The 24,628-nt window shown below is 46.8% G+C and overlaps 1 protein-coding gene and 1 long non-coding RNA gene across 4 annotated transcripts in view; one reads left to right on the plus strand and one right to left on the minus strand.

The window, feature by feature from the left end:
- LOC144496165 (uncharacterized) overlaps positions 1–24,628 on the plus strand; it is a 462,102-nt gene that overhangs the window by 76,406 nt on the left and 361,068 nt on the right. The gene's annotated exons all lie outside the window — the stretch shown is intronic.
- The window catches only part of LOC144496164 (coiled-coil domain-containing protein 102A-like), a 528,300-nt gene continuing 518,588 nt past the window's right edge, over positions 14,917–24,628 (minus strand). For 2 of the 3 annotated variants that reach the window (XM_078217149.1, XM_078217150.1), the window contains exon 9: positions 14,917–16,508. In XM_078217149.1, the coding sequence (XP_078073275.1) occupies positions 16,391–16,508 (118 nt within the window). In that variant the 3' untranslated portion in view covers positions 14,917–16,390. The remainder of the gene's footprint in view (positions 16,509–24,628) is intronic. The other variant, XM_078217151.1, reaches the window with a different exon arrangement.

Raw genomic sequence — 24,628 nt, forward strand, 5'->3', positions numbered from 1 at the left:
GAACCACTTTGTAAAGGTGTACAGATCAAAGGGGTGTAACACTTGAACTTTTACAAGCGGGTCCCTACCAGAATAAAATAAATAACAACACTGACAAAGGTTTAAGGTTATAAAATTCTTGAACTAATTTTATTGATCTGTATTTCAAAAATCGCAAGAATATGAATAGAATAGAATAGAACATTGATAGTCTGATGAACAGACAAATAAGATTACGCGAAGCTCATTAATGTCAAAACTTACAAGCAGATCTCTTTCATTTTATAAATACTCCACAGTAGCTGAATCTTCCCAATTCAGTTCATTTTAAACTACAGGACAACTGGCCTCTTTCATCCAGCTCCCCATCTTAGATTAAACTATGAGATCGAAAGTTTGCACGTCGAGTTGCTTGGATAAGCAGCTGAATCATCCTAACAATCCTCAGCCTCTAAATCCAAAGATGTGCAGGGTAGGTGGATTGACCATGCTAAATTGCCCCTTAGAGTCCCAAGATGTGTATGTTAGGGGGATTAGCAGGGTAAATATGTGAGGCTATGGGGATAGGCCTGGGTGCGATGCTCTGTCAAAGTGTCAGTGCAGAGTCGATGGCCGTAATTTTACCAGCATGCTCGCCCTGCTTCCGGGGGCGGGCGAGGCTCACAGAATGGCATTCTCTGTTGGCCTTGGACGGGATCGTACGAGCCTCGGGCGGGGGTGCCGTAAAATTCCCCCCTATGTGCCGAATGGCCTCCTTCTGCACTGTAGGGACTCCATGATTCTATAAGCTTTCCTTTAACCCACAGAGAAAAGACAAAACACTGGCCCTTTTCACCCAGACCCTTAACCCACAGAAAGACTGACACTTCCCTCCAGCTCTCCACTTTAGTTCAACCAGGAGACTACACATTCCATGAACAAAATCCTGGTCCCTGTTTACACCTGAACTGCTGCTTAGGGGAAAAGACATACTTTCTGATGTTTTGACCCACTTCCAACTGTATAGCAAAGAACAAAATAAAGGTATGCCTTTTTATACCCCGTCTGTACACGTACTCATGTGGCAATTAGGGATTGATTACTTCCTGCATGGTCAAAGACATGATAGGAATCACAATAAACTGTTTCAAAATGCCCTTTTTGACAGTTACAAGATGTTTCATACATATTAGCACCACACAGGCGTATCTTCACACTGTTTCAAGATTTCTCACTCCCCTGATCACAATGATAATCCTGATGAAATCAGAAGTAGTTTTAAGATTCTCTTAATGAGATTCTGCCTGACAGTGTCTTGAAAATCAAGGATATTGGCACCATTAGAAATATCCGCAATACTAACCGACCTATGCCTGACGTTACAATTGCAGGCTTCTTCATCATTTTCTGGTCCATATCCCCTTTAAGACTGTTGAAAGGCTGGCTTGCAGAGTGATACCCTTGTGTTCCCGCAAAGATCAAGCTGGAAGTTCAACAGTGGCTAATCTGACTCAATCCTATCACATCTTATGTACATTGCCAGAGCCAATATACAGTCATAATACGGAAATTAATCATCATTTCCGACTTTTCAGTCAGTATTACAGAAGGAAACATCATTTGTTTTTTACATGGCGGAGCCTCTGCTGGAGAGGGAGGTATAGTGTGTGTACACCGTCATGAACAATAAACACCGGGTCATGCTCAGGAATGCTCAGTCGAGATAGCAGGCATTTCAGTGTCACTGAGGTGTTAATGTGAAAGCATCTATTTTGAATGACAAACTTTCCCATCGGTATTTTTTCTAATTTATTCTCCCACTTCTGTGGCAGACTCTCTTCAGGTTTACAATAGCTATTATTCTGCTTTTGGGAATGATCACAATTCCAGTGCGTCACCTACACTGGTTCATGTTTATATTCTATAAAGTCAAAGGCTTCTTATGGTGGTAAACATTTTCAATAAGCTTGGATTCAAACTTATGGACCCCATATCAACATATCATAGACTCGTAGAATCCCTACTGTGCAGAAGAGGCCAATCGGCCCATCAAGTCTGCATTGATTCTCTGAAAGGCATCTTAATGAGGCCCTATCCTCCTCTAACCAATGCATTGATCACAGCCAATCCACCTAACCTGCACATCTTGGGACACTAAGGGGCAAATTTAACATGGCCAACCCTTGTCCAGCTCAAGGGAAAAAATGATACTCATGTTTAAAGTGGAATCTCTTTGCAAAGATGTGCAGCTCATTGAAGAAGACTTCATGGGTTTGACACAGGAAGGAGTCTCTTCCTGAGATGAGGTACAGCATGCATATACCATCACGAATGGTAAAGCACCAGGACATTTTAAGGAATGCTGAGTCAAGATCACAAGCATCTCAGTGTCATTTATCATTGATGTTGGTGTCAAACTGTCTGCTTTGAGCGACAAACTCTACCATCGGTATTTTTCCCAACTTTCTCACTCCAGTGACTGACTCTCTTTAAACTTATAATGACTCAATTATTTAGGTTTTGGGAATGCTCACAGTTCTAGTACACTACAAAAACATCAGCCTCTTTCTACATGGATAGACATGGTGTGGAGATGCCGGCGTTGGACAGGGGTGGGCACAGTAAGCAGTCTCACAACACCAGGTTAAAGTCCAACAGGTTTATTTGGAATCATGAGCTTTTGGAGCGCTGCTCCTTCCTCAGGTGAGTCAGCACTCTGAAAGCTCGTGATTCCAAATAAACCTGTTGGACTTCTTACCGTATATGTATAGAGGCAGAAGTCTTGGGTCAGCTTGGATTCAAAGTTGAAGAGCCCATCAGAGAGCACATTACTGTGATTGATGACACAGAGGGTGGGATTTTCCAGCCTCACTCACCCCAAGACTGGAAAATCCCACCCGAGGTCAATGGACCCTTGCATGGTCCATGTTCCGCTTGCTACGATTCCCGTGGTGGGATGGGAAAATTCAGTTCAGGGTATTCAGTCCAGTTTCCCTCATTATTGACCGGATTTGGGGAGATTAAGAGGGATAGTCATGTTCCTAATGTTGACTCATCAGTTCCACCAGCTTCACAAAATTTGAGACAGTTGCCATTTATGACCCCTTCCCAAGTATCACAGCAGCTGAAATACCTAGAAGCAGTTTGTATCATTGAGCAAGGCAACTCAACCATGGATATTGAACCTACGCTAAACTAACAAACTTAGACTCTGTATTGACCTTAAAGTGGTCAACAAAGCTATAATTCCAGACAAATATGCACTTCCTACAAACCAAAAAATGCCAGCATAATTTCCTGACTCCACAGTCTTCACGAAGCTCGACACACAACAAAATTATCTTCAGATACACCGAACAGAGCAAAGCTGCTATCTTACAGCTTTGGTTACTCACTAAGGTATGTTTCCACACCTCAGAATGTCCCTTCTGACTAAGTTCAGCACCTAACGCATGCCAGTAGGTTATTTCTTCACTCCTGGTAGATATTGAGGAGTCCATCCACTTACTTGACACTGCTGCTTTCCTTGGAATGGACAAAACAGGACATGATCGATGATTACCAGCAGTGCTCATTCAGCATGCCCAGCACAATCTGATGCTCAACAGGAAAGAATGCCCATTTGCAGCATCTGACACTGACGTCCAAGGGTACAGAGTGACAGCAACTGGGCTGAAGCCTACGCACAACAATGTCAAAACCATCCATACTCTTCTGACCCCTCCTCACATGATAGAGTTTGCATTGTTCCCCGATACTATCAACTTCTTTTATAAATTCATTCCTAAGTATGTACAGATCATGGAACCTCTTCAGAAATTACTGTGCAAACAGGCACAATGGGAAAGGGACAGCAAACATTATTTGATATGTTAAAGGCCAATGTAGCATCTCCACCAGTCTTTGCGTATTCAACCCACATACGGAAGCCATGTCACAGCAGATGCATCAGGACATGCGAGAGGAGCTATACTCTGAGAGCATATTGAAGTAATGAATGACTAATCACTCATGTGTTGTCAGAAACAGAACACAAATATTCTCTTGGAGAGTGGGGAGCAACCGCTTGCATCCACACTGGTGAACATTGGCACCTGGATCATACGTCCGGGGTGGCGGTCGGAACCAAGGTCCGGGGAGGCGGTCACAACCAAGGTCCTGGGTGGCGGTCGGAACCAACGTCCAGGGTGGCGGTCGGAACCAAGGGCCGGGGTGGCGGTCGGAACCAAGGTCCAGGGTGGCGGTCGGAACCAAGGTCCAGGGTGGCGGTCGGAATCAAGGACCCGGGTGCCGGTCGGGACCAAGGTCCGGGGTAGCTGACCACCAAGCACTGATGACATTGTTAACCACATCAGGGGTGGGTTTCTATGGCCTTGCTCAGGTTCCTGCCCGAGGTCAACAGAGATTTCCGTTGTCGGACCATCGCCCGCTCCGATTCCATGGCGGGCAAGGTAGTAGAGTTCCGACGCAGTTTCTGGTCATCAGCCTCATGCATCTACAGGTGGTCAGATTGTTTTCATCACTATAACTTCAAGGTTGAATATCTCGCAGGTTCATGCCATCGTGTTGATTACACAATAACACAACCTCAATTCCATGGATCATCAGAGGCCTTCAAATCTCAAAGACTATATCTGACTAGACAAAACTACTTAGAAAAAAATGGATAAGTTGAACTCTAAGAAATGACTCAAAGTATATATGTTTGTTGTTTGGGATGATTTAATTTAAAATAAATCTTTATTTTTACAAGGGTGAAATGATGTGCTCAATTGTTCAGAGTTTGATTTTGTGCATCTGTTTGTTATTGATACTCACTGTGCTTGATTAGTTAAGCCTGTGTGTGGACTCAGAGAAAAGTAAAAAAAAACTGGAAGCGAGCTATGAGAAGCATGAGGGAGCAGATATTTTAAATTACTGAGAATAAATATTTCTTGCACACATATTAGCTGATGTGTCATCTGTGCATAGCTCCAAGATATGAAATAAACAACAGTTGCACTGTCACTCGAGTAGAGTAAGAAGATTAATAGTGCAGAAAGAACCATACGCATCAGAAAAAGTAAGGCTGGTGGCTTATCCCAGCAGGGTCTCTGCATGTTATAGCCCTTTAGTTATCTTAGCCATTCTTCACAACTTTGAGCTGTGAAGACACTGTCATGCTCAGCATCTTAGTGTCGTGTTAACTCTTACCTTTTCTTTCATAGGTTCTCCACAGCAAGAAGCTGCAGAAGAAGATAACATCGTGCTTTCTATCCCTCCCTCCCAAACATTATCACAGTTAAGCACTCAGCATGTGTTTGACAGTGAGGTAGAGGGATCTGCACATTGTAAGGGGCAGTAGGCAGAGGTGGCAGGGCCAACCCCGAAGGAAGCACAGCAGACGACAAGGTTCTCTCCCAGCCCTGCTTAGCAGGACAAAGCTAAGGACTTCAGAGAGGCAGCCATTGAAAGAAAGTGGCTTACCTCTCACAGGCAGGGTGAGATGGTTGTGTAGTGGTGATGTCACTGGACTCATAATCAAGAGGCCCGGGTTAATACTCTGGGGATATGAGTTCAAATCCCACCACGCCAACTGGAATTGGTGAATTTGGAATTAAAAGCTTGTCACAGTAATGGTGACCATTAAATTATCATCAGTTGTCATAAAAGCTCATCTGGTTTACTAATGTCCTTTAGAAAAGGAAATCTGCCATCCTTACCCGGTCTGGCCTACATGTGACTCCAGACCCACAGCAATGTGGTTAATTCTTAACTACCCGCTGAAATGGCCTAGCAAGCCATTCAGTTCAAGGGCAATTAAGGATGGGCAACAAAAGCTGGCCCAGCCAGCGACGCCCACATCCCTTGAAACAATAAAAATAGTTAAACAAGCTATTGGAAACATGTCAAGAAGTTTCAGCAGCACGGTTGAAAGTATGAAGGAGTTTGTTTACAGTCTGTGCAATGTCAAAGAACAAAGAAACAAATAAAAGTACAGCACAGAAACAGGCCTTTGGCCCCCAAGACTGTGCCGACCATGATGCCCGAACTAAACTAAAAAAAAACCTTCTGCTCTTACTCGGACCATATCTCTCTATTCCCTGTCTATTCATGTTGCCATCCAGATGCCTCTTAGATGTTGCTAATGTGCCTACTTCCACCACCTCCTCTGGCAGTGCATTCCAAGCACCCATCACTCTCTGCATGAAAAACTTCTCCTCCATATCTCCCTTAAACTTTCCCCCTCTCACCTTGAACCTGTGCCCCCTTGTAATTGACACTTCCACCCGGGGAAAAAGCCATGAGCCTACGCTTGGCACCCAAATATCGAAGACCCTCAAAGAAATCTAGGAGAAAATTTAACACCCACTATCTCCCGAATATTGAAACAAGACAATAATTCCGGATGCAACTTTATTCCCTTCTCCAGGCTCCAATGATGTCAGTGTGGACCGGGATCAAATCCAAGATCATGCACCCAAACCACTGGGTTTGAATCTCACAGAAACCAAGACTGGTTCCACCGGAATGACAACGAAATGAGCAAATTTGTTGATTGGAAATGCTAGGCCTTCATTACATGTCAAAGTCACCCTACGTCACAACAGAAACATCACTTACCACTCAAACTCGAATCTCATCGAATGTTATTTGGGTGCCAGGTGTATGTTCATGGCTTTTTCCCAGGGTGGAAGTGCCAATTACAAGGGGGCACAGGTTCAAGGTGAGAGGGGGAAGGTTTAAGGGAGATGTGCAGGGGAAGATTTTCACGCAGAGAGTGGTGGGTGCCTGGAACACGCTGCCAGAGGAAGTGGTGGAAGCAGGCACATTAACAATATTTAAGAGGCATCAAGAATAAATGGTGGGTAAAGAAGATGTATAAAATCCAACACTACCCAGACCTGCACGACATGCATCACTTCCTCTGGGCCACCAGGCCCATTTATGGGCAAAAAACAAATAGTCCCTCCCAGCCCTGAGCTGGTGAAACTCAAAGATGCTGCAGCTGTCTGAGGACATTGCTAGGATCCCACTGAGAACCTTCTCAATTGGGAGTTAATAGTATCAGACAAAGCAATCAAAAAATCCTCCAACAGCTTGAGAGATCAATTTTGGGTATGCAGCCAACATCTGCTGAGAAACGAAAGGCTATCCAACAGGTGTGTGGTCCACAAAACCTTTGAGATCTATAAAGCTGGAGATCATGAACTGTCGCTCAAACTCTCGGAACGTTTTTACAAAAACCTTGAAGAAGAGGTATTACTTCCCAACCTCGGCAATGCCACCCTGGTTTCACTTTTCAACAAGGGTGTGGAACTAAGGACATATTCCTTCCATCCACTATGGGGAGATAAACCAATCCCCTTGAACTATCTCCTACCCATCAATGATGTCACCCTTCCAGAGACTCAATGTGGTTTCTAGCCGTCCTGGGCAACCACAAATATATTTTACAGCAGCACGGTGGCACAGTGGTCAGCATTGCTGCATCACGGTTCCAGGGACCCGGGTTCGATTCCCGGCTTGGGTCACTGTCTGTGCGGAGTTTGCACGTTCTCCCCATGTCTGTGTGGGTTTCCCTTGGGTGCTCCGGTTTCCTCCCACAGTACAAAGATGTGCAGGGTAGGTGCATTGTCCATGCTAAATTGCCCCTTAGTGTCCTGGGATGCGTAGGTTAGAGGGATTAGCGGGGTAAATATGTGGAGTTACAGGGATAGGGACTGGGTGAGATTGTTGTCGGTGCAGACTCGATGGGCTGGATGGCCTCTTTCCATGCTGTACTTCCATGCTGTAAACCTCTATGACATTGTGGGCCCTATTTTACCGTTTTGACACAGAGTGCTGGGCGGACTTGAAACTGGGAGCACTTCAACTTCAATAGGCCAAGAGACAAGTCTTAAGGTGACCTTCCAGCACATCTATGACTTACAAAATAAAGGCAAAATACTGCAGATGCTGGAATCTGAAACAAAAACAGAAAATGCTGGAAAATCTCAGCAGATCTGACAGCATCTGTGGAGAGGGAATAGAGCCAATGTTTCGAGTCAGGGTGACCATTCATCAATATGTCGATGACTGGGCAATTGTGGCCCACACTGCAAGTGACATTCTGACCACCCTCACCCTCTTCAACTCCGCATACAAAAGGGTTGATCCCTTCACTCGGCATCAACGAGATTAAAACCCTCCACAGCTCTCTCTCGGACACGCAACTACATCTCCAGCAGTTGGATTGAAGGGGGATCTTATAAGTCATTGAACATTTCCCATATCTCAGCAGCTACCTTTCTCAAAAGGTCACCATTGAAGTGGCAATCTATCACAGAATCAGCACACCCTTCCAAAAGGTCTTTGAGTACAGCAATCCCCATAACAGTAGAAAGGTTTTAGTCTACAGCCCTGCTGTCACCACCCTTTTATACGGCAGTCAGACTTGAGTCACCTCCCACCAGCTCCTCTGAGTGGTGGAGAATTCCCACCAGCGGTGTCTCCACATGATATTCGAGTCAAGTGGGAAGACAGGTGAACAAGCTACAGCACCCTCACTCAAGCCACTTTCTCACCACAATGACAATGCTGATCTGCTCTCTGCACACACACGCCAAATAATTAGCTTCTGAAGCAGATTTTTTTTCACATAGAGTCATAGGGCCCAATTTTGCCAGTGCATTGCCCGTTTCCAGGTACGAAAACTTGGTAAAGTCGGGCGTGAGGTGAGTAGCGGAATCCACGCCCACTTCCACACCAGTTCCCCTTTTACCAAGGCCCAAAAATGGATGCGATCGGGACCGTGCATGCATTTAAATTGACTTAATGGGCTGCACGCCCAACCTTCCCAGCACTTCCCCCTTTACCACCGCATTCGCCCATCCAGAATCAGCGTGAAACAGACATGCTCCACAAAAGTCTGATTCGAGCGCTCCAGTTTGTGAGGAGGTAAGTGCCAAGCGGGCAGGGGGCTCCAGCGCCATCTTTTTTTTACAATAAAATCCTGTGATCCAATTTTCCACAGTTCAACTCCCTTTTAAATACTGCTTCAGGGCAGCACGGTGACACAGTGGTTAGCACTGCTACCTCACAGCGCCAGGCACCTGGGTTTGATTCCTGGCTTGGGTCACAGTCTGTGTGGTGTTTGCACACTCTCCCCGTGTCTGCGTGGGTTTCCTCCGGGTGCTCCAGTTTCCTCCTGCAGTCTAAAGATATGCAGATTAGGTGGATTGGCCTTGCTAAATTGCCCCTTAGTGTCAGGACGACTAGCTAGAGTAAATGCATGGGGTTACGGGGGTGGGGCCTGGGTGGGATTGTTTTCGGTGCAGACTCAATGGGCCAAGTGGCCTCCTTCTGTACTGTAGAATGCTATGATTCAGGTTTTACACTGGGGTGAGTGCTGGCTTGGGCTGGGTCCAGAATGTGCCATGGGACTCTGATTTACATGTATGCGTGAGGCTCGTACCTGCCTCTGGAGCAGCTAAGCAGTTAAAATGGTGGCCACAGCAATGCATCATGAGCAGTGTATGTACTCTGTGGTGAGTTCAAACGCTTGCTCTCCCTGTTCCTGCCGGTTCAATTTTAAACAGTTCCTGCTGCAACAGCCCAATGTTTGATAAAATTACGACGCGAGCTATGAAAAAAAAACAGGCTTGGACAGTGCGACAGCAATAAAATTAAGCTGAATGAATTCACACTCGATACACAGGTGAAGGGCATCTTACCTGTGTACTTTTCACCTGACTGCCCTTGCAGGATATATAAAACTGCCCAATCATTCTTCTAGTCCACTCTGAATGTGAGATTAATGAAACTAATTATAGTGCTTTCCACTAAGATGGAATGACCAATCAACACAACTGAGTTTCCATTTTTTAAAAATCTGTAACACTGCCAAAAATGGTCAATTTATTTTAACGTAACGGGTATTTGCACTGGCTTGAGATACGATGATTAAGAAGCATGGATTACAGTGTAGCCTGTATCATAGAACATAGAATCCCTACAGTGCAGAAGGAGGCAATTCAGCCCATCAAACCTACACGCACAACAATTTCACCCAGGCCCTATTCCCATAATCCCACGTATTTACCCTGCTAGTCTCCCTGACACAAAGGAGCAATTTAAATGGCCAATTAAACTAACCTGCATATCTTTAGAGGAAACCGGAGCATCCAGAGAAAACCCACACAGACAAGGTGCAAACTCCACACAGACAGTGGCCCAAGCCGAGAATCGAACCCGGGTCCCTGATGCTATGAGGCAGCAGTGCTAACCACTGTGCCACCGTGCCATCTAGCAGCTTTTGAAAATACTTTACAATCGAGAGCAGAAAAAAAATGTGCACTAATTAAAGTGTGCTGAGCCGCACATACTAAACTCTGCGTAACAGATACATCCATTCGCTGTGTACATGGAATTCGTTTGCTAATTCAGCTGACTTTAATGTTAAATGTGGATGATGTAGCAAGGTGTCAGAATAATCAGAGGTTACATCTAAGGACTGATAACTCAACTGGGGGAAAGTGGCATGTGACTTTCTGTGCTGGCATTTGATCATTCCAGAGAGCAAAGTCTTCAAAGTGTGAGGAGGCTATGGTCAATAACATTGGGAACCATTTGCTCAATTGCCTCTTTATCACTTCTCTTGCCCCTCAAGCCGAGCCTCTTCCAGGTTAATTTTGCCCCAGTTCAGAACCATGAAGCATTTAGTTTCTCTCCCCTCCCCCACTCATATCTTTCTCCTAGCTTGCTTCATCCATGAGCCCCATTCTCTCTTCCTTGAGCCCATTGTCACCAAACTATTGATCACCCAGTTTAACTTCCAGGCATCTCTGTGAGAAGACATCGTAAATAGCCCCTGTCTAGGTGCTACATCTCTCTTTTCGAACCAACATTGTCAGCACTCCCACCAAACAAACTTTGATTCCTCTATCATTGCGTACTATCGCCCCATCCTTAACCTCCCCTGGTCTTTCCAAAATGCTTGAACATGTCGTTGCCTCCTGCATTCATGCCCATTTTCCCACAATTCCTTGTTGAATCTCCCCAAATTGGTTGCCACTTTTCCCACAGTACAGTAATAGCCCTAACTTAAGTCACAAATGCTTCTGACCATTGTAACCCTTCCTCTTCCTCCTTGGCCTCTCGGCAGTCTTTGACAAGACCAACGACACCATCCTGTTCTACTGCCTTTCCACCATTGTCCAGCTATGCATCACTACACTTTCATTTGGTTTCATTCTTACCCATCTCTAGTCATTGCCAGTGAATCTGTAGCAATGACTTTCTTCCCCCTCATTCTTATATCTGGAGTCCTCCTAGGATCCATCCTTGGTCCCTAACTCTTCCTGTGCTGCCTCTTAGCAGTATCACCCACAAGTTAACTCTTGTGCTGCCTCTTAGCAGTATCACCCACAAGTTAACTCTTGTGCTGCCTCTTAGCAGTATCACCCACAAGTTAACTCTTGTGCTGCCTCTTAGCAGTATCACCCACAAGTTAACATATGCTGACAACATCCATCTCCACCTCTCTCAACCACTTTACTGCTTCTGCGTCGTTTACTTGTCAAACATCCATTCTCGGATAAGCTCAAATTCCAACCAGTTAAAAATTGGGAAGACCAAATTCCTCAGTAACTCCATATTCTTTCCACAATTCCATTCCCTTCCCAGGCCATTGTCGAAGGTGAATTATCACCGCGGCAACTGATTTGCCTCCGAGCTGAACTTCCAAACCCACAGCAAACTGTCTGGCCCTCTGCAGGGTGAGGTATGGGGTAATTTAACCCATGCTTGTCTCATCTCTGTATCAGTGTCAAGTCACCCACCTGACCTGGTAGGAAGCGTTAGCTATAGCTGTTGGCAGGAGTGGGATTTTGGGTGAAAAGGGGCCACTGTTGGGGATCCCAAAGAATGGACGCTGGCTCCCAGGCAAGTGGTTGGAATGAGATGGGTGAAGGTGCACAGCGGGTTTGGGGGAATAGCATGGGGAATTAGGAGGGGGTAAAGGGGGGTTGTTCAGTACAGCTTTCCCTTTAGTAGAGGGTGTGGAAGCTGGGGGGGGGAGGGTGAGACCCAAGATTTCCTTGTGTAGTTTGGAGGAAATTAAAAATGAAAGAAACTTAAAAAAAGACTCAGCTTCCTTGATCTCTTCTGACTCCAGGTTGTAATCAGGCTGGCCTGTTGGAGAAGGCAAAATGGCCTCCAGTTAAAATTGTATTTGAGCTCCAATGCCCAGTCTGTTTAAATAAAGGATCCCCATGTTTTCCAATGAGTGTCCCTCTTGCTTGTTCAGAACAGCAGGCTAATGTCAGAATCCACAGCAAGGCAATGGGATTGGTGCAGGGAGCCTTTTTAACTATCCGCTCACCAAATTTCTACCAGGTGGACAAGATTAAAATTAGTCTTTTATATTCAGCAAGCACGTACGACTCTTGCAAACACTGGGATACGGGCTGATATGGTAAGTAAAGGATGTTGCAAAAAGCAGATTGTTATTGCCCGGATGAGTGCAATCCAATAATACTCAAGAAGTCCAACGTCTTCCAGGAAAAGATTACTTGCTTTATTGACATCTCATCCACCATCTTAAACATTCACTTCCGCTGCCACTGACGAACAGCAGCAGCCATGTGTGCTATCTACAAGAGGCACTTCAGAAATTCAACAAGGCCCCTTCAATAGCACCTTCCAAACCCACACCCTCCACCTAGGATAAGGTGCAAATGCCCTGCAAAGCCACACATCATCCTGAGTTAGAATTATATCACAGTTCCTTTACTGTCACTGGATCAAAAGCCTCAAAATTCCTATCTCACTGTGGGTGTACCTACACCACATGGCCTGCAGTGGTTCAAGAAGGTGGCTTCTCAAGGACAATTAGGAATGGAGAATAAAGGCCGATCTAGCCAGCGATGCCCACAACTTGTGAACGAATGTCGTGACCTTATAAAATCATAGGACTGTGAATTAGCCCCTAACTTTCAGAAAGGACTATGATAACAAGGCCCTAAAATGTAGCTTCTAAATGAAATTCCTTTAAAGCAAACAATTTAGAAATCAAAATCAAAGCAAAATGAGGCAAATGCTGAAAATCTGATATAAAAATAGAAAATGCTGGAAAAATTGGAAGAGTGATATTGGACTCGAAACATTCGCCAGAATTCTACCGCCTCGCCCACCACGGAATCAGAGCGGGCGAGGGGTAGACAACCGTAATGTCTGTTGACCTCGGGCAGGAATTTCCAGTCTCGCTCGAGCGAGGCCGTATAATCTGCGCATTAACTCTGTTTCTCTCTCCACAAGTGCCGCCAGACCCGCTGAGTTTCTCCAGCATTTCCTGTTCTTGATTAAGACACCGGTTTACTTGGCTGTACATCAACTCTGTCCTCTTTCTCTTCCTCATATTCCTTTGGTTGTACAGTACGGCTGAGGGGAATAACTTCAGGGATTTTCTTTGGACAACACCAAGACAGCTGAATCTGACTCAATACGCCAACCGTGTTTGAACCAAATTCACGTGGAACATGATTCTGTTACTTCCTGTTGACCTCGCTTCAGGAATTCCTCATTGGTGTCGACAGGCAGTGCTCCAGGAAGTATTTCTATCCATCCAGCAAACATTTGAGCCATTCTGCCTCCTTGTTATGGTGCTGGCACAGCGGGCTATCGCAAAATGAATGCATCATGGCTGCTGACAATTCACCTGTACTTTTCTCTTTCTCTAGTACAACAGCTTATATGACGAGGGAATTGAAGGCTCCTCTGTTTAAATACGTCGTATCGTTTTCCCTAGGTTTTCATTCCCACATAAGCCTTTCATGCTACATCTTAAATCTCACCTAATATTGGTTTGAATAGATCAGTCACAAAATGAGTTGAATTCCATGGTGACCTTTAGGGCAATGTGCTTATCATTGTGCAGGTAGAGCCTCCTTTATCAAGTGGAGATGGTGAAGGCAGGAGACATGACAAAGTAGCTGTATCCAGTCCCGTTCCTATAGTCAGCACCAGGTGATCAAGGTGCGGGAACGATCATCTTTCCTCATTCTGCCAAGGATCCCTCGCCTGAATCCGGAATGGCATTGGCAGGACCGACGGCAAGTCCAATCTCTGACCGGTGCTCAGAGTGGAAGGTGGCAGCTCTGTCCTATGGGTAGAGGCTTTTGGAGAAGGAACCGTGGTGTCGCAAAGATCCGGCAACAAACGGCAGAAAAGTCTGCAAGATCGCTTGTGTAGAAACAGCTGAAATGGGGACGAGTGCACACGGTGTGCGGTTGAGGGAAATTTACGCCGTTGGCAGGGGTGTTGGTTTGCCAGCGGACAAACAACTCCTGGGCCTTTTTCCAGATGTCGGAGAGGGGTTGGAAGGGCCGACAAGCCACAAGCAGTGGGGAGCCTGTCAATGGGAACTGAGAACTTTATTAAAGTCTATTGTTGGAGCCAGTGGGCCCCCTGAGGGGTTGCAAGTAGGCCAATTAGCTGCCTACTAGTGACCTCCAAGTAGCAAGTTGGGGGTGGCATGCATCATTCCAGGCAGGCTTTAAGGCCTTCCCCACCTGGCTGGGGATAGCTGCACCCACAGGCTACCCTCTGGAGCGGGGGGGGGGGGGGGGGGGGGACCCCTGCATAATGGTAGCCCAGCTGTGAGGGCAGGTTGAAATTCAAATATTTAACCAATTGGAGAGAGGTGGCTCAATCAAAATCAAGGCGCCCTCTTGAACTGCCGGCTACTATTCCTTCCGAGCTGACCTTCAGCCCTGCTGCTTTGAGAGCCAGTCCTCATGCCACTAATTAGCCAACTCAGGGGAAATCACTGCCAGGTAACTGTTGCCCATACCCTTGACCTCATTTGACCCCAGCAGAGGGACTCAACCCAAAATTTTGCAGAGCAATATAATAAGAAAACAAACTCTAAACTTGCAATGAAAAGGTGTCAAGATTAGAATGTACAAAAACAGAAAAATGCTGGAAAATCTCAGTAGGTCTGACAAAATCTGTGGAGAGAGAGAATAGAGCCAACGTTTCAAGTCTAGATGACTGTTCGTCAGAGCCTTCATTGGTCTGTTTCTGTTTTAGATTTCAACATCCGCAGTATTTTTGCATTTATCTTAAGATTATAATGTAATTGCTAAACAGCATAGAAATGGATAAGCTCCCTGTTTTACTCAGGTGAAACAGTGGAAAGAGTGAGGGTCTAAAATTCCTTGTGGCAATAATTCAAAGTTAGGAGGGCAGTGGATGCCAACATTCAGGCCTTCCTGTTGGACTCATTAATGCATATACTCTGTGAATGAGGCTGTATAAGTGCCGTTATCAGGAAATGGGGCGTACACATTTGTAAAGCCAAGGAGTGAGCTAGCATTGTGGGCTGGACGCATTTATATGCATGATTCCTCCACAGGGCATTCTTGATCTAAATCAGCCAATAGGGCTAGATGCTGATCGAACACCAGGCATTTTCTTGCAGGAAGAGGGTCATCAGGGCCTACACTCACAACCAGACAGTCACACAGCAGCAGTAAGAAAGGACAGACCCTGTAATGGGTAACTGATTTTCCCATGAACGAAGGACAGAATCACAATTTAACCCCTCACCATGGGGCGTTACAGTTATTAACACTGCTGGCTCACAGCACCAAGGACCCGGGTTGGATTCCGGCCTTAGGTGACTGTCTGTGTGGAGTTTGCATGTATGTTCTCCCCATGTCTGCGTGGGTTTCCTCCAGGTTATTCGATTTCTTCCCACAGTCCAAAGATGTGCAGGTTAGGTGGATTGACCATGCTAAATTGCCCGTTAGTGTCCAAAGGTGTGTAGGTTAAGTGGATTGGCCATGCTAAATTGCCCCTTAGTATGCGTGGTCTGCATGGATTTCCTCTGGGTGCACCGGTTTCCTTCCACAGTGCGAAGATGCGCGGGTTAGGTGGATTGACCATGATCAATGCACAGGTTTAAGGGAAAGGAGGAGTGGGCGATCTGGGGCGTGGGCCTAGGTAGAGTTACGGGCGGGGGAGTGGGCCTAGGGCCTAGGTAGATTGCTCTTTCCGAGGATCGATGCAGACTTGATGGGCCAAATGTCTCTTTCTGCACTGTAGGGATTCTATTGATGCCTCTAATCTTAGGGTTTTCAGACCAATTAACATATAGTTAACTGTACATCTCTAATATCTATGAGTAAAAAAGTATATAACTTTATGGTTCAAAATATATTGACATAGTCCACACCAGTGATGGTTCGTAGAACTTGATGTTTCACATAATTATCATTTCTTTCTGTTGAAAAGTAACTTAAATCTCTGATGGATTCAAGAGCTTTGGTTTCATTCATTCCAAATGCTTCGCCATTTCATTTCATTCCATTCCTTGACAGGAGCTGTTGGTTTGGTGTTTGACCCTGAAGAGAAGTCTTTCTTTTACCAGTTTTCCTGTTTTCACAACGGATACACTCAATCCGTCATCTTACTTCACTTCAAGTTCCAGGTCATCTTCTTCGCTGATTGCTTCCGCAGAGTCGTCAGGGTTGTACACTGAGCTTCGCTTCATTCCAAACAGTGAACTTGTCTGCTGTCTTCGTAACCTACGTAAAAAAGGATTAAAATCAGTCCGATATTTTGGTTCAGTCTTTCAAGCAATAACTTTATTTGGTAAGCCAAGTGAAAGGCATCGCTGAGATATGCTGAAATTCAGATTGATGGAGGTTATATTTGCCCAGTGCATAGTGCACATCCTGACTCCATAGAGACATTCCTCACTGACCTAATCATAGAACCGCTACAGTGCAGAAGAGGCCATTCGGCCCATTGAGTGTGCACCGACTCTCTGACAGAGTATCTTATCCAGGCCCTCTCCTCTGCCCTATCCCTGTAGCCCCACACATTTACTGTGGCTAATCCATCTAACCAAGATATCTTTGGACACTAAGGGACAATTTAGCATGGCCAATCCACCTAAGTCGCACATCTTTGCACACTAAGGGGCAATTTAGCATGGCCAATCCACCTAAGTTGCACATCTTTGGACACTAAGGGGCAATTTAGCATGGCCAATCCACCTAACACGCACATCTATGGACACCAAGGGGTAATTTACCATGGCCAATTCACCTAACCTGTACATCTTTAGACTGTGGGAGGGAACTGGAGTACCTGGAGGAAACCCACGCAGACACGGGGAGAATGTGCAAACTTCACACACAGACAGTTATCCAAGGTCAGAATTGAACCCGGGTCCCTGGTGCTGTGAGGCAGAATGCTAACCATTGTGTCACTAGGCCGTAAGCTCTGGAACTTCCTCCCTAAATCTCTCTACCTATTTATTTCACTTTTCTCCTTTAATATGTTCTTTAAAGCTTACCACTTTGGCCCAGTTGTCTAATCATTTCTTTATCTGGTTTGATGTCAAACTCTGCTTGATATTCTCTCCTGTGAACTCCCTTGGAACATTTTCCTTCTTTAAAGGCTCTAAATAAAAGCAAGCTTTTGGGTGGGATTTAGCACCCCCATACCCCCTGAAGTGTGTTTTCCAGAAGGTCCCGCGGATGTCTATGGTGTTTTGTGTGGCCTGCCAGTCCTGCTGCTTGGGAACCCGTTGTGGGTGGGGGGGGATGGCCTTTGGCAGGACTGGAAAAGCTTACTGGCAGGAAGGGCTGGAAAATTTCCACCCTTTGTTGTTGCTAGAGAATTATGGCTTGCTAAGATATTAAATTAGAAAAAGATGAATGCAAATTATATTCACATTTAAACAGAATAGTATGACAATTGCATTGCTTGATCATGGAATCCCTACAGTGAAGAATGAGGCCATTTGGCCCATCAAGCCTGCACCAACAACAATCCCGCCCAGGCCCTATCCCCGTAACCCCAGGTATTTACTCTGCTAATCCCCCGACACTCAGGGGCAATTTACATGGCCAATCCACCTAACCTGCACATCTTTGGACTGTGGGAGGAAACTGGAGCACCCGGAGGAAACCTATGCAGACACAGGAGAAAGTGCAAACTCTACATAGTCATCCAAGAGTCAGAATTGAGCCTGGATCCCTGGCACTGTGAGGAAGCAGTGCTAACCACTGTGCCACCGTGTCGCCATCCAAATGTTTACTACATTTAGAATGTAAAGTCCTTCCATCCACTATTTCAGTAGAGATATGAACTCTCTGGGTGGGATTTTCCACCACGTTTGCCCCAAAACCGGAAAAACCCGCCTGAGGTCAACAGACTTTTGCGATTCCGGTGGCGGGCGGAACGTAAAATTCCAGTGCTTGATCCTAAAGGGTTTAACATGGTTTAGTGGGTTGGAGCCTCAATTTTTCACATGACATTATTCTCCAATCATTTATAAACCATCAAATCTATACATCTTTGATGAATGTTAACAATAAAGGTTGTCCAATTAACAGATCAGTTTCAGAATAACAATTCTTATGCCTCTTGTGTATGTTGTGTCTGTTGTCCATCACAAAGTCAATTTACATTTCCCCGCATTGGACATGTCTCTCTGTTTTCTCCTTCCTGATTGACTATTTCTACTTTTGTTACACTTTTTAAACATATCACTTTAAACATTTTCCTCCCAATTACACCGAACAATCGACCCAATTACATTCCAGAAGAACAATTCTGAGCGGCCCAACCATATACCCTTTAAGTAATATTTGTAAGACAAAAATTATCTGCGTTTATATAGCCTTTCTCAATATCAGGCAGTGTTAAAGATCTTTATAGCCAATAAAATATCCTCCAGGAGGCAATGTTGTAATGTAGATATTATAACATAATCTCATAACAAGTTCAGCTATTCTGAAACAAATCATAAACTTAATCATCCCATGATCATGTTCCACACTACAAGTCTCAGAAACCACGGTGTAACTAAACCACCATTATGATAAAACCAATAAGTTTCAAGTTTATTTGTTATTGTCACAAGTAGTCTTACACTAACATTGCAATAAAGTTACTACAAAAATCCCCTAGTCACCACACTCCAGTGCCTGTTCGGGTACACTGAGGGAGAATTTAGCATGGCCAATGCACCTAACCAGCACTTCTTTTGGACTTTGGGAGGAAACCGGAGCACCCGGAGGAAACTCATACAGGCACAGGGAGAACGTGCAGACTCTACACAGTGACCCAAGCCGAGAATTGAATCCAGGTCCCTGGGACTGCGAGGCAGCAGTGCTAACCACTGTGCCATCATGCCGCCCTATAATCCTACATTGTGGAGGTTGTGATCCAACCAAGAAGTAAGGCTACAAGTTCCAGAAACCGCGCAACATCCGGGTCTCAACTGCTCTGCTCCCAAACTTCAAACCCTACATTTTGGATTCACTCTCACCCTTTGATTTACCTCCTGCCTCTGAGCACACTCCTCTAGTTTACAGATCCCAATCAGCTGATTGGCAAGCCTTAAAGAATCCCCATTCCTGCCACTTTTTTCCCAACATGACACCCTGCTCAAGTTCTGGTTCTGCTGCTCTGCCTACCTCATCATTGCTTCTTGTTCCAAGCATGTGCCCCATTCCACCCTGGGCATGACTGCTTGTACTCTGACTCCCACAGGTCAAATATTATACAGTGCTATAATAAAATCTCAAAGCTCATGAACTGCTACAGTGCAAAATTAATAAAGAGAGTACCAACATGCTCATCTGAATTTGCTCCTTCCACATGCTTAGTTTCTTATTATTTTAGACAACATTTTATTAAAATAATGGACAAAGGATTTCACATGAATACATAAATTACTAATTGTGGTGAACCATCGTTGGTTACCACTGGGGGTTGTTCTTATGTTACTGTTGGGTTAGGGTGTTGTCACTGTGGGGGTTGTATAATGTTGTTGGGTTAGGGTGTTTACCTGTGGTAAATGTTATTATGGCACATCCCGGTGGGGCCCCGCCTCCGGAGGAGAGGTATAAGACCCTCTGCTCCGGCAGGACCCCTCCAGTCTGAACTGGTGTACTTGTGTTAGTTAGTTCCATTGTTTGATAATAAAAGCCTTCAATAACTGAAGCCTTGTTCCACGTGCTTGATTGTCGCGCATCAATTTTATTATCAAACAGAAAACTCTCAGCAGTAAAAAGAGAGTATGGAACAGATTTTGAAACCAGATCGTCTGGCGTTGGACCCACGTGCGGTCGGTGCCGCTAACACCTTCGACCACTGGTGGAAGTGTTTCGAAGACTACCTGGCAGCCTCTGTAGCTATTACTACAGACAGCGACAAACTCCAAGTCCTCCACGCAAGGGTAAGCGACACGATTTATCTTGCGATTCGTGCGGCCACCACTTACCCGAGGGCCGTCGAGCTCTTGAAGAAACGATACACGAAACCACCCAACGAGGTACACGCTCGTTACCTCCTCGCTACACGACGTCGGCAGTCGGGCGAAACCATGGAGGACTACGCCAATGAGCTCCTGCAGCTTGCCAGGGGTTGCGATTGTAAAGACGTATCAGCCGAACAATACATGTACGACCTCGCCCGAGACGCGTTCGTAGCAGGGGTAGGGTCCTCGTACATCCGGCTTAAGTTACTGGAGAAAGGGAACCTCAACTTGACCCAAGCGATGGAGATGGCTGAGATGCTGGAGGCAGCGTCGAAAAGCTTGGCTCTGTACCCCGAGGACCACGTGGAGACAACGTGGCAAGAGCAAGCTCAAATCCCTCCTCGCCCCGCGGGCTCGCGCTCCCATATCGATCCGACGACGGCGGCAGCTCCAGGCGGCCAGCGATGCTATTTTTGCGGTGGGGCCAAGCATCCACGGCAACAGTGTCCGGCAAAAACGGCAATCTGCAGCCAGTGCGGTAAAAAGGGCCACTATGGTAAAGTTTGCAGGTCGAAGTCCAAAAACGGCAGTGCAGCTTGTAACCCTCCAGAGCGGAGACAATCTCCTTCGGCGTCGCAGTACCAACGAGGTCCGACCACGTGCGAATCCAGGACGGCGCCCTCGTGGCTGACGGAGGAGGAGGAAGACCACCAGGAGTCGCTACGTTTGGCGCCCTCGCCAACGTGCGATTCATGGGGGCGGCCATCATGGTCCACGACGACTAGGAGCGACCAGCAGGGGTCCTCAGCATCAACATCGGCGGCATGCAGTGACGCCCAGGGGCCAACGGTGGCGTCGATCTCCCTGGACCAGACTAAGCACCACAGGCTTGAGAATTCCATGATGGATATCAAGGTAAATGGTCGTACTGTGAATTGTCTGTTTGACAGTGGGAGCACCGAGAGTTTCATACACCCTGACACTGCTAAAAGGTGTGGACTCCGGGTTCTACCTGCCAAGCAGACAATTTCCATGGCATCACGGTCCCGGTCTGTACCGATCCAAGGACGATGTATGGTAACTCTTGAGGTACAGGGCACAATTTGCGAGCAATACAGGCTCCTTGTGTTACCTCACCTTTGTGCGCCAATTCTCCTCGGACTAAATTTTATGGTCCACATGAAGAGTGTGATCCTACAGTACGGTGGGCCACTACCTTCACTGGCAGTAGGGAATCAGCCGCAGCCTCCAAATTGCCCAAAGCGCCCCGCATGCAATCTTTCCACTCTGAAAATCACTACACCATCCTTATTTAAGAATCTGGTACCAGGCTGCAAGCCCATCGCTACTAAGAGTAGGCGTTACAGCGCTGAAGACCGGATCTTTATTAGATCTGAGGTTCAGCGGCTCCTCAAGGAAGGGATCATACAGGCCAGTGCTAGTCCGTGGAGAGCGCAGGTCGTGGTAGTCAAAAGGGGGAACAAACCTCGGATGGTTATCGACTACAGTCAGACCATTAACCGTTATACGCAGCTGGATGCGTATCCTCTCCCGCGCATTTCTGATATGGTCAATCAGATTGCGCAGTACCGAGTGTTCTCTACCATAGACCTTAAGTCCGCCTGCCATCAACTCCCCATCCGCCCAGAGGACCGACAATATACGGCTTTTGAGGCGGATGGTCGTCTATACCATTTTCTCAGAGTTCCATTTGGTGTCACCAATGGGGTCTCGGTCTTCCAGCGTGCTATGGACCGAATGGTGGACCAGAACGGGTTGCGGGCTACCTTCCCGTACCTGGATAACGTCACCATCTGCGGCCATGACCAGCAGGACCATGACACGAATCTCCAACACTTTCTGCGCACTGCATCTCGCCTGAATCTGACCTATAACAGGGAGAAGTGCGTATTCCGTACGCGCAGGTTAGCTATCCTTGGATACGTGGTGGAAAACGGGGTCATTGGCCCTGATCCAGACCGTATGCGCCCCCTTACTGAACTTCCCTTGCCCGCTAGCACGAAAGCACTGAGGAGATGCCTCGGGTTCTTTTCGTATTATGCGCAGTGGGTCCCCAACTACGCGGACAAAGCTCGTCCGCTCATCAAGTCCACGACCTTCCCACTCACGCCGGAGGCCCAATTGGCCTTCAAGGCTTTGAAAAGCGACATTTCGAAAGCCACGATGCACGCGGTGGATGAATCCATCCCTTTCCAGGTGGAGAGTGATGCATCTGATTTCGCCCTAGCCGCCACACTAAACCAGGCAGGCAGGCCCGTCGCGTTCTTTTCCCGCACCCTTCAAGGCCCCGAAATTCGGCACTCAGCGGTGGAGAAGGAGGCTCAGGCCATTGTGGAGGCAGTCAGACACTGGTGCCATTACCTGGCGGGGAAGCGGTTCACTCTGATCACGGATCAACGATCCGTGGCGTTTATGTTCAGTAACATGCAAAGGGGCAAGATCAAGAACGATAAGATCTTGCGGTGGAGAATTGAGCTCTCCACCTATAATTACGATATTATGTATCGTCCAGGGAAGCTCAATGAGCCCTCGGATGCCCTCTCGCGCGGAACATGCGCCATCATGCAGGAGGACCGCTTGAAGGCCCTCCACAATGACCTGTGTCATCCTGGAGTCACCCGACTCTACCACTTCGTCAAAGCCCGCAACCTGCCCTACTCGGTGGAGGATGTCAGGTCAGTGACGAGAAGCTGTCGGATTTGCGCAGAATGCAAACCGCACTTTTATCGACCAGACCGGGCACAATTGGTCAAGGCCACTTGCCCTTTCGAGAGGCTGAGTGTGGATTTTAAGGGCCCCCTTCCCTCAACGGACCGGAACGTCTATTTCCTCAATATAATAGATGAGTACTCCCGGTTCCCGTTTGTTGTCCCCTGTGCGGACACGTCGACTGCCACCGTCATTAAGGCATTCAGTGAGCTTTTTACCCTGTTCGGGTATCCCTGCTACATTCATAGCGACAGGGGCTCGTCGTTCATGAGCAACGACTTGAGACAATTCCTGCTCTCATTCGGGATTGCCTCTAGTAGAACCACGAGCTACAACCCTAGGGGTAACGGACAGGTGGAAAGGGAGAATGCTACAGTCTGGAAGGCTGTCCTACTGGCACTGAAATCCAGGGGCCTTCCAGTCTCCCGTTGGCAGGAGGTCCTTCCAAATGCGCTCCATTCTATCCGCTCCCTCCTGTGTACGGCAACCAATGCTACTCCCCACGAGAGGATGTTCTCATTCCCTCGGAAGTCGTCCTCGGGGATCTCATTACCAGCCTGGTTGACGTACCCAGGACCCGTCCTTCTGCGGCGACATGTGAGGGCTCGCAGGTCCGACCCCTTGGTCGAACCTGTCCAACTCCTCCACGCCAACCCTCAGTATGCCTATGTGGCATATCCTGACGGGCGAGAGGACACTGTCTCCATTCGAGACCTGGCGCCCGCAGGGGACGTAGCAACTCCTGTCGCTCCCATACCCCCTGTCACGAATCCCCTACTACTTATTTCTTCCCCAGACGTGGCGCGGTCAGCACCGAGACCAGTGCATAACAGTTATACTCCCATGTACAGCTTGCCTGAGACTCGGAGATCAGCGCCACCACAGAAGGTTCCAGGATCCCCTGCACCATCGCCTCACCAGGGCCAACCGGCCCGGGAGTCCTTGAGGGGACAGCCGGACGCTGTTTTGGAGAGAACGCCACCGCAAGCACCTGCTCCGGTTTCGCAACCGGTGTTGAGGAGATTACAGCGACGGTGCGGTCCTCCAGACCGTCTGGACTTATGAATTTTGTACATATATGACCTGTTTTTTTGCACCCCGCCGGCCTTTGTTTTTAAAGGAGGGGTGAATGTGGTGAACCATCGTTGGTTACCACTGGGGGTTGTTCTTATGTTACTGTTGGGTTAGGGTGTTGTCACTGTGGGAGTTGTATAATGTTGTTGGGTTAGGGTGTTTACCTGTGGTAAATGTTATTATGGCACATCCCGGTGGGGCCCCGCCTCCGGAGGAGAGGTATAAGACCCTCTGCTCCGGCAGGACCCCTCCAGTCTGAACTGGTGTACTTGTGTTAGTTAGTTCCATTGTTTGATAATAAAAGCCTTCAATAACTGAAGCCTTGTTCCACGTGCTTGATTGTCGCGCATCACTAATATAACACCAAATAAATTCAACCCAAAAGAGGTTGCATCAGAATTTCTGTTCTTGGAGGCAAAACACGTCACTCTGCAACATTCACCCTTTTTTACAGCAACATGAATCAAATCAAGCCGCAATTCTCTCTTCATTATATCAACTAGATTTTTATGTAACGGGCTCAAATTTATTTGCAGTTTGTTTTTAACTATTTATTTGAATCAAGCAAATATATCACTTCTTTATTGTTCTATAAACCTGAAAAGGAAGACTTAGAACCATAGA

This window comes from Mustelus asterias, chromosome 7, assembly GCF_964213995.1.
Source record: "Mustelus asterias chromosome 7, sMusAst1.hap1.1, whole genome shotgun sequence".
NCBI classification, from domain to species: Eukaryota; Metazoa; Chordata; class Chondrichthyes; order Carcharhiniformes; family Triakidae; genus Mustelus; species Mustelus asterias.